Raw genomic sequence first — 15,005 nt, forward strand, 5'->3', positions numbered from 1 at the left:
AGATTTTTGCCATCCCTACCTACATTTCCAGTTTTATACTCAACATGTATTAAAAAAATTAATAATAATAATAATTCTGTTAAAACACATACGTTATATGAATTTAAGTTTTCTTAACGCTGGGTATGACAATAGAGTTAAGCTTTGGTTTCAAACTCAACATTATAACTTATTTTCGCAATTCCAAATTAAAAAAGAAGGTTGAAAATTTGAATTAGATAAACTTACATAGAAGTGTTTTTAAGAAAAATACATTTAAAAAAAATTAGCTATCAAAGTAGCAATAACACAAAAAATTAAAATTTTATTTTTATACGAAATTAGTTCTATACTTATTAAAATTTTTACATGTTGGTTTAAAGAATTTGTGTGTGGGAGAGTGAGAGAAGACATTGAACGTCTAAATATAAGATGTACTTAAATGGATAATGACTTGATTTTTATTTACTAATTCTTATTATATATTACTATATATACACGTGTGATAAAAAATTATGAACGATTTGAGTATAGATCAGTTTAGCAACTATATTTTTGTAGCTAATGGTTGTGAAGATTAATAAAAATAATGTGTGCGACAAAAAACAACATCAAAGAATCTATTCTGTTCTGTAACAAGCGCCAAATCACCAAATTATATTTATTAAAATCTTACACTGTTCCGTTCCACACTCACTTAACTTTGAAGTTAACTGTTCTGTTCAGTTAGCGTTCCATTTCCACTCAACTTCCATTGTCGATTTTTCAATCCATACTTTGGCAAACAAATAAAAATTCGAAATATTTTCATCAAAAAAAAAAAATCTGTTTTCTTTCTTTATCTCTGCATCATCATCCATCCAATGGCGTTTTTGCAGAGACAAATCTTGAAAAGAACTGTGAAGGAATCCAAAGCCAAGTTGAATATTTGCACTTCTTTCTCAACTGCTGCTTCTGCTTCTGCTGTTGCTACTACTCCTCCGCAGCTGCCGCCTTTTGATCATGATCCTAAACCTTACACGGGTCCCTCGGCTGATCAAGTGTTTCAAAAGCGAAAGCAATTTCTGGGTCCCTCTATTTTTCATTATTATCAAAAACCTGTTAGTTTTTTCCCTTTTTTTTTTCCTAATGGGATTCTTTTTCTTTCTTTAGTAATAAAATGAATGAAAGTTTTCTTTTTGAGCTTAAAAGTTTGAGCTTTTTAGACTTCTATAGCACTAATATGAAAAACTTGTGAATTCTTTTTCATAAATATATTTTTTAATCTTTAGGTGGATTTATTAGGTTTATAAGTTGTGTTATTTGTAATTTCTTAGAGATTATTAAGCTTAAATGCTGTTTTAATGAAGGTTTGATAGAATATATACTTCTCCAATATATGATTTTGCTGGTAACGATCAGTGCAGGGAATTAATCTTGATGTGGGTCAATTTCAATGTACTTAATTTCTTAAAACGTTGAATTTCTGGTTAGATATTCAACAAACGCAATTCACTAATTTGTTAATTTTCATTATACAGCTTAATATTGTTGAAGGTAAGATGCAGTATCTGTTTGATGAGAATGGTAGGCGGTATTTGGATGCATTTGCTGGAATAGTTACTGTGTCCTGTGGTCATTGTCATCCTGATGTTCTGAATGCTATTTTTGAGCAAAGCAAGCTTCTCCAGCATGCGACAACCATATACTTGCACCATGCCATAGCTGATTTTGCAGAGGCTTTAGCATCGAAAATGCCTGGAAACCTAAAGGTTCTCTCTCTTGAGTTTAGTGTTTTATGTAATTCGTCCCGGACATGTTTGTGTTTACAAATTTAAATCCCCAAGAAACTGGGTATCATAAGCTTCCTCTAATTCAATTGGAAATGCAGGTTGTATATTTTGTCAATTCTGGGACCGAAGCAAATGAGTTAGCAATGCTAATGGCCAGACTTTCCACAGGTAATCTTGGCATGATTGCCCTGCGAAATGCTTATCATGGTGGAAGTTCTGGTACAATTGGACTGACAGCTCTAAATACATGGAAATATCCCATTCCACAGGTTTGTCTACCAATTGTGTTTTCGGAGTACAAACAGTTAGCATGGCATTTGGATTGGCATACATTCTCTTAGGGTATGTGAGAAAGGTACCAGGCAAGGCATGCTAATTTGTTGAAACTTACCCAATCACTCTGGCCATTTGCAGGGTGAAATTCATCATGTTGTAAATCCTGATCCATATCATGGAAGCTTTGGTTCAGATGCTGCCCGCTATGCCCAAGATTTGCAAGATCACATTGATTTTGGAACTTCAGGAAAAGTTGCTGGTTTTATTGCTGAAACCATTCAGGTGCCATCTATAATTTTTCCCAAACATTTGTAAATTTGGCATTTAGGGCAACCCTGAATTGGTTGCTAGAAATTTGTAGCTTTAATTTTTTGTTACTAAATTTTGAATGGCTTCAGGGAGTTGGAGGAGCTGTTGAATTAGCCCCTGGATACTTAAAACTGGTCTATGACATTGTGCGCAAGGCTGGAGGTGTCTGCATTGCTGATGAAGTACAAACTGGATTTGGTCGCACAGGAAGTCATTACTGGGGTTTTGAGACACAAGGGGTTATTCCTGACATAGTTACCATGGCAAAGGTTTATATACAGATTGTTTAAGATAAGATAAACCGTTTGTTTCAACTTAAAACTCTCATTTATTACAATGTCCTTATTCTTAGACGTTTCTTTTAGTTGGTTATGTTTGAGTATCATCATGCTATCATTCTTTTACATTTCACTAAAAACATTTATCAGGGAATTGTTTACATTTCACTAAAAACATTTATCAGGGAATTGGCAATGGTTTGCCATTAGGAGCTGTAGTGACCACACCAGAAATAGCAAATGTAATGGCTCAAAAGATTCAGTTTAACACTTTTGGTGGAAACCCGGTGTGTTCTGCTGGTGGACTTGCTGTGCTCAGGGTCATTGATAAAGAAAGGCGGCAAGCACACTGTGCTGATGTTGGTTCTCACTTGCTTGGACGCTTGAGAACTTTACAAGAGAGACATGATAGTAATTGCTCTTGAACTAGTCCATTTCTTTCTTTTCTTATCTATTGACCTTGGTTCGACTATTTATTAAGTTGATATGAATGTAGTTTCTTCGGAGTGGTGATTTCATTATGCTTTCTTCTCACACTTTCTTAAAATCTTGATTCAGTCATTGGAGATGTGAGAGGGAGAGGCCTAATGGTGGGGATGGAATTGGTAACTGACAGGCAGGAGAAGACACCCGCCAAGGCAGAAACTGCAGTCTTATTCGAGAAGCTTAGAGGTATCAACAACTCTCATAACCTCATGCGACTAAAAAGTTGCTCATTTTTCATTACTTTTTTAACATCTTGTGCCATGAATTACACTCCCCTTCAAATTTCCTCCGATGCTAACTGCTGACTGGTCTCTGATTGAAGAACTTGGTGTTCTCATTGGCAAAGGAGGACTACATGGAAATGTTTTCAGAATTAAGCCACCAATGTGTTTTACAAAAGATGATGCAGGTACTTGTTACAGCTCCCTCCTGATGAACAAACTTTTCAATAATGATTAATTTTCTTTTTCTTTTTTTTTTAAACTCAAAACTTTAGAAAATAATCATACCTTTTTTTTTTTTTAATGAAATACGCAGATTTTCTAGTTGATGCTTTGGACTATTCCATGTCAAAGTTGTGAAGATAAATCTGTTACAAGCTGGGGAAAATCATGTAACATTTCAAATCCTCTGAATATCGGACTCTACAGAGAGCTTAGTTTCAATAATATCAAGCAGAATGTCCAGACATTTCAGCTCATTGTTAACATAGTGAATTGGATGTGTGTTGTTTCTTCCTCTTGCTGCCCAAGTCCCATTTTCAATTTCTGCTTCTTTGAAACTGAAGTGCTGTGTGACTTTTTAATCTACCTGTCCCTAACTACCAAGTTAAAATAGATGAACGTCTGATAAATATTAAGTAGGTGTTTACTGCAAATTTTAATTATTTTGCAATTAAGCTAGGATCACACAGCAATCACAAATGGAGCCTAAATATAGTAGTGACTAGTGAACTTCAGAAAAGAAACAACTAATGCTCACGGACTGACTAAGCAAAACTTCATTAAATTTCACTGGTTTTTCCAGCATAAGTATCTCTTGCTCATTCCTGAACAAGGACAGTTTATTAATCAAACATTTAGAGCAGGAAGGGGAAACTACAAAAATTTACACAACAAAGTTCCATCTGTAGATGGGATATATTACCCAAAGAAAACTGTTCCAAGATGACCGAATGTACAACACGCGTTGAAAATTGATTTAATTACAAATTTCCTCTATCATTAAAGGGCTATTTGTATTTACAATTCCTCGGGATGCATGCGGCTGCTTGAAAAATGTCAGCAGCTAGATTTCTGGAAACTTTGTTTATGACAACATTACCCAGATGTACCACTGATTCCGGAAACAATGTTCAACCGGTAAATATTGATCTCCCAGAGAGTGCGAGCTAGCTGTAAGGCTAGGTGGGCTCCCGAGGACGATTAGCCCAAAGTGAGCTCAGAGCTCTGAGTCGAAGAAAGTACTCACCCAAAGCAAGCAACCCTCGAGCTGCCTGACGAGTTGTTAGGATACGAGACATTTGCTGCAGAGTTTCCTGGCGAAGATGGTCAGCCTGCAGTGCAAAAACTTGTCGAGTTGTTAAACATGTCAAGAAGAAATTGGAATTTGGAAGTGCAAAGAGAAAATGGAAGAAAACCACTTGAGTGGGCAATGAGAGAATGCAGATTCTTACCTGGCTTACAAAACTGACAAGAGCCTCCAATTTATCCATTGCAGTACCTGTACGTGGATTGTAACCAACTTCCGCCAGCTGACCAGCTGCTACAGTCTCAGCAAGCGTTTGCTGCAGTTTATCCATGCCTTGCGAAAGTGCATCTTCTGCTTGCTGACATGATTGTCTTAGGTTACAAACATCAATAAGTTGCTGCTCTGTCAAGGGTTCAAGCTGAGGAACAAGAACCTGTTAAAAACACAAATGTGTTAGTGACATTCAGTGAAATTTAGTCCTTTTCAAATAAGCGTAAAAGTAAAACACGTGCTTATATAAATGTGTAGAAGTTTTTAACATATTAAGAACTAGGACCATATTATAAGAAAAAGGCTACGACCATATACTTTACTGAAATTACAAAGACTTGGGAAACCCTAACATGATCGTCACAGTTTGAAAATAATAAGAGAAAAAAATAGATAACTGGGTAGGTGCAGGTCGGTGATGTGCTTATAAATTAAAGAATTGTCTATATGAAAATATAATACCTAATAAATGGTGCTTTTTTTTCCAACATCTAGGCATGAAAATCATGCCAAGTCTTAAAATTCAGCCTAGCACATTTAGATCCCACAGCTTCTACCACAAAATCAACATGCCCTATGCACCAAATAAGACAACTTTTTCAATTACAAAAGAAAAAGAAATAAGAATTACCTTGAGGAGTTCTGAAGGTCTGAATCCTCCTATCCAGAAGAAAAAACGTTCAGCGGGTGTTTTCCACATGCCAGACATTACATAGAAGACATCTGCTTTTGCAGCTGTTGTTTTCATGCGGAAAAGTTCAAAATAGTGGCTCATGCCAGCATCTACAAGAATGCGGAGCTCTACGTCACCAATATGTGCTTGCAAAGCATTCCTCAGTTCACAAATTTGTCTGCTTTGTTCTTCCAACCAGTGTCCATACTCCATCTCAAATGCTGTAAACCATGCAGAATTCTCAATGACGACTAATTATTGAATGCAAAAACACGAGAGAACAAAAGAACAATGCGCTGTAAGCAACAGGTGCTTCAGGAAATGAAAACAAAGGGATATACAATGAATGGCGATGGTAAGCTAGGAGCATAAATATATTTCATGTACATTTTGACCACATTTATTAGAATAAGTTTTACTTTAATTGCCCATGCAAAGTTTAATTATTTTTCTTTAGACAATTCTAAAACAAAATTACATTGCTATACATAAAATTTAGCTATGGCTACAAATCACTACAATTTAGTATACCGTGTTCACAACTAGTTCCTAAAAATTCCAGTTAAACAAAACATATCTATTTATTAGTGGAACAGATTGAGGATATTAGAGGTCCTCAAGCAATACTCAATCAAGTTCCAAAATTCTAGAAGAGCAAAGAGAATTTCCAGGGACCCAAAAGGCAGATAGTATGTATTAGCCCTCAAATGCTTCCAGATACTATTTTACAGCAGGACTATTTGACAGTAAACTTGGCTGTGCGGCATTCTTCTTACTCCATAAGAATAGCAACTACAGCTTACGATTAGAATGCCACAGCCTTACATTTTATATCGGGCATTTAAGAATGTCAAATACCATAATAACCACAAAGTATCAGAGACAAGCAATTTTTAAGGCATAGCAATGTTTGTGCACGAGGACATGAAAACCAACATACAGAATTTTGACAAGGAAAGATATCAAAACCGACCATCATAAATGCTGCAGTTTTACAAACAAACCTGAGTTTACAGTTCCAGAGAACCCCATATGCACACCTTCTACTCCACTACCTACATACAGACCCTGCAGTGCAGCATTTACCACTTGAAATATACAAACATTTTTAACTTTTAAATTAAGAGGAGAAAAGGGCCCTCTTCAATCATCATGGCAATAGATTCAAAAAAAAAAAAAAAAAGGCACATCTTCTCCACACCTGCTGTCTAGCTCGGTCAAGCTCCTGCTCCAGCTGAACTAGCTTTAATCTACTTGTTTCTAGCTGCTGAACATAGGCCTGCAAACAAAAGATTAATCAAACAGAAAGTTTGAAACCTCTAGTTGCACATACTATATCTGTTTGGATTCAGACCCCTTTATACCTTTTTCCGCAAACGGCTTTTACGAGCAGCCTCACGGTTTTGTGCAAGACGTCTCTGTATCTGCAAACATCAGCAACAAAGATGCAAACCAGAATCATCTCATGTTGAAGAGAAACATTCACGAAATGGATAAAATTGGTAAACCATTATCATGTATGCATTGACTAGAGGAAGGTCTATGAACTAAAAGGCAGTTCATTACAAATCGTGCTATTATACAACAACCAAAAGGTGTCCAAACTAAATCTCAACAGTTAAAATGAAGGAGAGCCATAAGAAACTCCTCCCTCATACTAGCTGAAACTTCAGTCAACTGTCTTGAGCAGAGGTAGATGAGGGAAGACAACATGAAAATGAAAGACTTAATAGTATAGAAATAAGAGAACTTTAGAAGGAAATAGGAGAAATTTAGACAGGATAGGAGGGAAGAAATGGAAAAAATTCCAAACTTTGATTCATTTATTATAAGATTTACAATAAGGAGAAAAAGGAAACTTCCATTTTTATACACACATACATCTTCAGGATGTTCTACATCACTTAGATGTCATGATTGTGTCAGTCTCTGGGTGTTTATACTCAAATGAATGAGAAAGTGAATGAGGCACAAACATACAGAATCAGCATATGATTGGAGAATTCATTGAAAGGAGAACGTACAAAACTTTAACTGAAAATTTCTGTTACTGTTAGTTTCTGAGGTACAATGGCCATTCCTTATATTTCCCCAAATTCAGACTGTGTACATCAGTTGTGTGTAAATCTAGAGGAAGTGGATTATTTTCTAAGTAGAAAGATAAATAGCAGGAACTCGAAGCTATATAAATTAGAACAAGAGAAGAAATCCTTGATCATCAAACTTACCTTGTCAAAAGGTTTACTTGCTTCTTGTTCGTACTTGCAGAAAGGTCCTTGCGATCCATGAGAAGTATCCTCTGACTAGAAAGTTGAATGAAAAATATGAATCAGTTTGGAAACATCGCCTCAACTTCCAGATCAAAAAGAATAAAGGGTCATAATTTGCACCTGATTGTCTAGTCTTGTATCCACCTCCACAATTATAGGTGCTGATGTATTTGGATTGCCATTACTCTTAAAATTTTCTACCCATGTGCTCATCTGGTGGATGGGCTCATAAATGCCCAACCTTCTTGGGGTGACATACTGGGTGGACGGAGAGTTCATGCTCTTCAAACTAATAACAGGATCAGGTCAAATAAGCTTTTGGCATATGTAACAAAATATAGGCATAAACATAAAGATAAAACGGTGGAATGAAAATACCACAAGAGGTAATGGGAACCTACAAGGTTCAAATTGAACAGCAGTCTCCAATTATAACTAAAATAAGAAACATTAAACAGCTAATGGAAGACTTCAATTAAACAGCACTCTCCACTTCAAAGGTGAAACAAGAAAAAGGCTCTGACAGAAGGTCACTGATATAACGGGCTATAAAATTATGGGATTCCATGCTCATGATTAGAACCAGTTAGCCGCTAACGTCAAAAAGCAAAAGACAAGAAATCCAAGAATGGCATAAAATTTTTTTTTTCTCCCATATAATTTAACAAATTTAAGTCACTAAAACATCACGAAGTAACAAAGCGTCAATATCTTGGACACCCCATCATATACTTGCAGCACCTTTTCCTTCTCGTCTGTTTGCTATGTCATCTGTCAATTGCTGCAACAAACGTCACGAAGATTTTCAGATTATTTGATATTGCCAAGAAACTAAATGAATTGATACCACCAGACTTGTAAATGCAGATTTTTCTTAAGTCTGCATAACAATCTTAGCGCTTCTTCAGCATTATAATAACCTGATGTCTAAAATGGAACAGTATATCCAAACTGTCAAACAAATAGAGAATGAATAGCACTTTTTGTAACTACTACAAACCAACTAAGTTGCTAAAAAAGCCAGTCAACAAGCTAGAAGCAACTTGGACCAAATGTGCTTTTGCAGAACACACAGCATGTAGCCAAGTGTATCCAAAGTTTGGACAATAATCATTACATTTTTTTCATTTAATTTTTTTTAAAGGTCCAGATCAGCTCTAAACAGCCAAGTCATTCCATAATTGAAGTTTACTGTTTGCTTGTCCCCATTTATTTGTTAATGGTGGACCTGTACGCACCACAAATTCTGATTGCTATCTAGACTTAAAAGAATATGACAGTATGTAGAAAATCATTCATAAAATATATCAGAATCATTAGAAAAATATAAACAAATAATAATAATTCAAAATTTGGAGGCAGATCATAAAGTTCCCCACAAAGAAAATTGAGGGGGGTAAAAATTTCCCTTGTCAACTCAACTGCTCTATAAAATGAACAAAATACAAATAATCCCAAGAATTTTTGTTATACTCGTGTTCCAACCCTCAACTCTCTTTTCTAGGTTCAATGTGCTACCCCTTCCTTTTTGTAGTTTTCTGCTTGCTATTCCTTCGAACGTGCAAGCAGAGATAGCGGTGAGGTGACAGCAAACTAGGAGAGAACAGGTTCAAACAAGAACTAGTGAGAATCAGAGAGCGGCTACACACCTAAAATTGCCAATTCAGCAGTTGGACTTAAATCAACATTTCATAGACCGCAAAACAACCCTTCAAATTGTTTGCCTCCACAATTCTTGAAGCTTTGAAACAAGGCATACATAAAAAAGGATTAAAAAAAAAAATTCACTTCTCTTGCAATTAAGAAATTCAATTTCAATAAGCCAAATAGTAGATGAATCCAATAGGAACATTCATGACAAACAAGTTACCGTTTCATTCATATATAATAAAGAAACAAGTAGAAACTGGAATTGAATGTCCAGCTTAACTATTTCCAAAAGCGTAATCAAAGCAAGAAAATGTAACAAGTGCAAGAACTTTAAGCTAACCGAAATGAAATAATTTCTACTCTCAAACTACCTTTCAACATATTCATCACTAAATACACATAATAAAGCAAAACCTCTTTTACCTTAACAAAACTCAAAAAAAGAAAAAAAAGAAAAAGAAACCTTTGTTGTTAGTCATAAAAGCAGAGCAAAAACAAAGCAATATTTTAAACTTTCTTTCATGTCCTTCCCTTTTCTTGGCAACCAAACAGGAAAAAGAAAGCAATCACACCCACAAAACAAAAGCAGAAACAGAAACAGAAATCAAACCTTTCAATTCAAAAGTTGCTGACAATACATGCATATGACTATATGAGAGAGTCAAAGAGTAACTTTAATTAATTTCCCGCTAAAAATCTTCCCTCCCTCTCCTCAACCTCAACCACAAACAGCTCCCAAAACGACAACTCCCAACAAATGAAAGGCAAACCGAACCAGCAAGAGCAACCGTTTATCTTGTTCTTCAACTCCTCCCACTATCAAAACCCCAACAAGTTTAAGTCCCATCATTTCTTAGAAGAATCATACTAACAACACGACAGCTTAAAAGAGTCCCTCAAACAGTACTTCCCCATTTGTTATTATTTTTAAGAAAACAAAAATTATATTACAAAACTAATAATTGGGTATAAATTAGAATATGTTTTTGTGTTTATCATAAGCTACATGGAGTCAAAGATTACGTAATATTATAATAATCTTTATTATTATTATTATTATTTATTACAAGACATATTTACTCTTGTCACCTTTCCACTATCTACTGAATGTGCGTACCAGATAGATTATGATTATATCCTCCTTATACTTCGCCGGTTCCTCTTCCTCCCCTTTACGCGCCCTTTCCTGGAGTGTGTGCTTACAACGCCTATTTGTATCTGTTTATAAATTTATATAAATTGATATAAGAGCAAATAAATTTTGTGTTCGGTTCTTCGGAGCTTGAATGTATAATTGTAAACTAATTTTCTTTGACTGATCTCAAATTCTAAGAAAAAAATAGGTTAAAAAAGTGATATAAATTCTTCCCATTGTTATTTTAGAAAATTTGAAAAAAAAAAAGATAAATCTTATGTCGAATGTGAAACTGAATATTTTACTAAATTTAGTAATTATTATAAGCGATGTAGCTTTATAAAATTGTTGCTCAACTAAAAGGCGACCTCAATAAAATTGTATACAAAAAATACAATAAATTTTATACAATAACTTGTGTGATTTGATGTATAAATTGATATTAATTTTTAGTATATATGATGAATACATAATACTGGTGCATTAATTATACTAATTGATGCTGAAAAGGTTAATACTCGCACCTTGTAAGAATTTAATTAAAATGGTCCGGCACATGGGATTACCAAAATCTATTAGGTGTTTTTTTTTCCCAAAATTTTCTCTTTCTCGTATTTTTTGGGCGAGTGAAGTTCAAATGCCGGTGACGAGCGTGGGAGAGAATGATTGTTTTGCCGGGGGAGTGTGCGTCAGCAAATGAAAGGGTCGTTAAATAGCGAGGTGATACGCGCCTTTTTGTTTGCGGATTCATAATAAGATTGAGTTTCTTTCTTTAATTTAAAGAAAATATTAAGGAGCAATCAAATAAAGAGAAATTATTAGTTTTATTTGCTGACAAATTTGGTAACTTCATTGTAATCCCTTCAAATTCTGTAATTAATTCCAGTTTTAATTAATCTGTTATTCTAACTACAATTGAAGTTCTTATATGGTACCATTTTTTTTCTTAGACATTTTCTCTTTTATTTATCAAATTTTTATATGAATTTTGGTCAACGTGTGACTAAATTGATGATGCCACCTCAAAGTCTGTGCTAATGCAAATTGCAAAAGTGGTATGAATTATTTTCCCATTTGAAGCTTCTTGAAGATGTCATTTTCTTATTCTACTTTTAATTTGGACAAGTCGATTGCATATTCGTCTACGGAACACAATGTCAAATTGATTTGATCTCCAAGAACTATGCGAAATCACATGGATTCCTGACTTTCTCTCTGTTGTGGTTTATATTAATTCATGCTTAACAGTGCTAGTCATGTCATCATCTCCATGCTTAACAATGCCTACTGCATCATCATACAAGATTTAGTGCGTATATAAAAGTACTCTTTAAAATACTATTAAGAGAAACTCGAGGAGTAATTAAAAATTATTACCATATCAATTTAATTTGTAATGCTGGCTAAGTAAAAAACAACTTTTTCTTTAATAATGTTATTACATTTTTTTTTATAAATACGTCATTTAATGAAACTGCTTATAAGTGGGGTATGTCGTAACTGAATGAACGTGTCTAAATTAAGAAATATCAAGTATGCATGAAGTGCAATTCAAAATAATGATCATTAACTTATCGATTATCCCACTTAAATTTTTCTTGAAATTAAAGTATAGTTCTTCATGCAAGTACATTTATTAAAATGATTTCCCCATGCATCTCTAAAAGTACGTAATAATTCTGAAAGTACTAAGTACCTCTCACTAGCATGAAGGGGTTATGTTTATTAATGTTGGATTTCATGGGACAGCTCGACAGTGCTCCATACCCTTCCAAGTCATTTAAAAGCTAAAACAGAAGCTGTGCCAATCCATTAGTGATTACGGAGGCTCCTAAACCCTAATCGCCAAAAAAGAAATTAATTATTTGTATCATCTCCTTTTAACAAAATATTATTGGGAGTTTGGTTATCTCTTACCTAACACCAACCCTAAAATTGGCTCCTCATATCCAACTGGAGACAAGAGTGACCTCAACTTAATTATTGAAGTAGCTGCAGATTTTAAACATTTATTATTAGTAGAGATAAAATTTAAAATATAAATTCCTTGTTGTTATCTTCAGTAACAGATATATTAGCATGACCTAGCTGTGCTCAAGCTAAAAAACAACTTACTGATAAGTAGTTTATTCAATTCATTCTAACAAATTAAAGCGTCGGCATTTTCTTTTCTTAGCAAAGAATATACATATTTTATTTTACAGCATGCAATAATGTATTATTTTGATTTCTATTTGCAGAATGAGGACAACCACGTATGAGAATTTGATGAAAATATAACATGTACGTACAGAATTGGTTGTATAAAATAAGCTAGCTAGCTTTATAGAAATCCCCGTACCAATTATTTAATAATCTTATCAATATTGGAGCAACTTGATGTTATGCGTAGTATTTAATTTATATTAAACACTTTACACTTCTCTCGATTATTTTATAGCAGAGAGACTGCATTTAAATTCTCTTTTGATTTATCCATATCTCTGAGGAATATCTAGGCCTCCAATTCTAAATTAACTACTGCAATCGCTTTTCATTGTGTAATTATTTTTACAAGGTGATATCCTAATAAGGACATTTAACCTTTAGTTAACCCACAACTAGATTTAAGGATATAATTTTTCTTTTTCTTTTCTCTCTTTTTTATTATTAATTAGAGATAAAATTAATTACATTTTTGTGAAAGAAGCTCGACAAAATAAAAAGACTAAAGTTCTCTCTTAAATTTTTAAAGATTTTGTATCACTTGTTCATTAAATTTTCCTAAATTTTTAAATATTGTGCACTATCTATTCATTAATTTTAATATATGATTGAGATTTAAGTTGACTTTATCGTGCAGAACATCTAATCCTAAATTAAAGCTCATAAAATTTCCTCATATCAAATATACAAATTGGACATGAAAGATACTTTTATGACCTTTGTGTCTTTTTATAGCCATAGGGATCGCATACTGTTAATTACAAAAAGTTTACCTTCCTTTTGAATTTTAGAATCTTAAACCGACAAATGGCCAACATATTTGCCTTGTCACTGGCGTCACTCTCGGTTCGGCTGCTCAATTTTTCTAATATTACATTAATATAAATGCTGCGGATTCCTAAATATTTCGAAAATGGATTCCGAATAATGTGTTCGTTGATTTGCACCCGCCATAATTAATTAATATAACCCATTAACATTCGTGCATAAATTACTTTTTTTAATGAGTGGAATTTAAATTTCAAAATTTCTTTTCTTTTTTTAATCATGAAGAGCTCTCTATCACTTAAATCAACCAATAGCCACATAAGGTTTCACAATTAATGTTCTCATGATTTTAATATGAAATCAATGGATTATCTAATAGGAAATAAATAGTTAGAGATATATACAGGACAAGATTAAATGATTAGTTAATTAGGTCATAGTGGCAATGATGTGTACTAAAAAAGATAGAATATATAATGGTGGGGGGTGGTGCCAAACACTGCTTTGCCTTGAAATGGTTGGCTGATTCCATTAGTGATTTTCCTTTTCGTTTATATTCTTTCTCTTTGTGCAAGTGTGCGCATTTGATTCACATAAAGAGATATATAAAAATTCACAAAGGAAACGTCACGCAAACACTTGCCTTTTATTTATTTATTGTCCTATTTGTAGTGTTATTCTTGAGTGCAATCCAAAGACGGTTGCCACTCAGAATGGCTAATTGTTGTCATCACAAAATTTTGCTGATTCAATCAAAAGAAACAAAAATAAAAATCATCAATCAATCATGTATGGCGATTTTTTTTTCCTTAATTTGCTTGGTTCATATATATACAAGTGGATATCCTTGTATTTGCCACAAAAAGAATTAAAGCATTGTCACCTTAATTAAAAAAAAAAAAAAGAAGGTGATCCAACAAAATTGAATGAAGACAAAATATAACTAGACATTTCTAGTGATTCGGATGTTAATATTTTGCAAAAATTAGACTTCTTAATAATTCAATTCAAAGTAATTCAACGCTAGCTTCTTGGACTTAGGTGAGTGATTTTTAAAATTTAAGTAATTTTATGTAGTTAATCACCCAAAAAAAAATTCAGTTCCTAAGGAATATAAGAGATAAATAATTAATAGGAGCTGTGCCTACCCTTCTACATTAAAAAGAAAAAAAGAAGATAATTCAATATTGAGTGGAACTACTTCGAATCTGTATTGTATGCCCAAATCTACGTTTTATATTATGGGTATCAACTGCTTTTACTGGAAAATCTCCTATTATACAAGCTGAAGGTTAAAATATCAAAAAGGTAAAGTGTCGAAAACTCAATTTTATTGGTTGAAATTACATCACTATATTTGAATCTCTTTTATATTGGGCAATATTTGAAAAAAAAAATCAAAAAAAATCGGAATAAATATTGTGCACCGATTTATTTAATTATCAATTATCAATATAAAAGACT

At 33.6% G+C, this 15,005-nt stretch overlaps 2 protein-coding genes across 6 annotated transcripts; one reads left to right on the top strand and one right to left on the bottom strand.

The window, feature by feature from the left end:
* Positions 1 to 525: 525 nt before the first annotated feature.
* Positions 526 to 3,838, top strand: LOC18037425 (alanine--glyoxylate aminotransferase 2 homolog 1, mitochondrial). Of its 3 annotated transcripts, none has more exons than XM_006428028.2 (9): positions 526 to 1,079; positions 1,500 to 1,730; positions 1,850 to 2,020; positions 2,166 to 2,309; positions 2,426 to 2,605; positions 2,800 to 3,025; positions 3,173 to 3,286; positions 3,423 to 3,509; positions 3,638 to 3,838. In XM_006428028.2, exons 1-9 carry the CDS (start codon positions 843 to 845, stop codon positions 3,679 to 3,681), a joined length of 1,434 nt encoding a protein of 477 aa, XP_006428091.1. In that variant the 5' UTR covers positions 526 to 842; the 3' UTR covers positions 3,682 to 3,838. The 3 variants fall into 3 exon arrangements, with proteins under 3 accessions (XP_006428091.1, XP_024036741.1, XP_024036742.1); XM_024180973.1 differs by lacking the exon at positions 526 to 1,079 and adding an exon at positions 1,281 to 1,416; XM_024180974.1 differs by lacking the exon at positions 526 to 1,079 and adding an exon at positions 1,281 to 1,400.
* Positions 3,839 to 4,171: 333 nt separating this feature from the next.
* On the bottom strand, positions 4,172 to 10,364 carry LOC18037715 (transcription factor TGA1). 3 transcript variants are annotated; one of them, XM_006428032.2, is made up of 10 exons: positions 10,044 to 10,364; positions 8,525 to 8,564; positions 7,904 to 8,072; positions 7,742 to 7,816; positions 6,878 to 6,937; positions 6,715 to 6,792; positions 6,518 to 6,581; positions 5,472 to 5,734; positions 4,776 to 5,003; positions 4,172 to 4,655 (listed from the first exon to the last, which is right to left on the bottom strand). In XM_006428032.2, exons 3-10 carry the CDS (start codon positions 8,060 to 8,062, stop codon positions 4,503 to 4,505), a joined length of 1,080 nt encoding a protein of 359 aa, XP_006428095.1. In that variant the 5' UTR covers positions 8,063 to 8,072; positions 8,525 to 8,564; positions 10,044 to 10,364; the 3' UTR covers positions 4,172 to 4,502. The 3 variants fall into 3 exon arrangements, with proteins under 3 accessions (XP_006428095.1, XP_006428096.1, XP_024037154.1); XM_006428033.2 differs by lacking the exon at positions 8,525 to 8,564; XM_024181386.1 differs by lacking the exon at positions 10,044 to 10,364 and having other exon boundaries at positions 8,185 to 8,722.
* Between the last annotated feature and the right edge of the window lie 4,641 nt (positions 10,365 to 15,005).

This window comes from Citrus clementina, unplaced genomic scaffold (assembly GCF_000493195.1).
Source record: "Citrus clementina cultivar Clemenules unplaced genomic scaffold, Citrus_clementina_v1.0 scaffold_7, whole genome shotgun sequence".
Taxonomy (NCBI): Eukaryota; Viridiplantae; Streptophyta; class Magnoliopsida; order Sapindales; family Rutaceae; genus Citrus; species Citrus x clementina.

Excerpts from the sequence above, each read along its gene's own strand:
- LOC18037425 (XM_006428028.2), top strand. The coding sequence starts at position 843 with ATGGCGTTTTTGCAGAGACAAATCTTGAAAAGAACTGTGAAGGAATCC. Across the intron at positions 2,606-2,799 it reads ACATAGTTACCATGGCAAAG|GGAATTGGCAATGGTTTGCC; the intron begins GTTTATATACAG and ends AACATTTATCAG. Across the intron at positions 3,287-3,422 it reads CTTATTCGAGAAGCTTAGAG|AACTTGGTGTTCTCATTGGC; the intron begins GTATCAACAACT and ends CTCTGATTGAAG.
- LOC18037715 (XM_006428033.2), bottom strand. The coding sequence starts at position 8,062 with ATGAACTCTCCGTCCACCCAGTATGTCACCCCAAGAAGGTTGGGCATT. Across the intron at positions 7,817-7,903 it reads ATACAAGACTAGACAATCAG|TCAGAGGATACTTCTCATGG; the intron begins GTGCAAATTATG and ends TCAACTTTCTAG. Across the intron at positions 5,004-5,471 it reads GACCTTCAGAACTCCTCAAG|GTTCTTGTTCCTCAGCTTGA; the intron begins GTAATTCTTATT and ends TGTTTTTAACAG.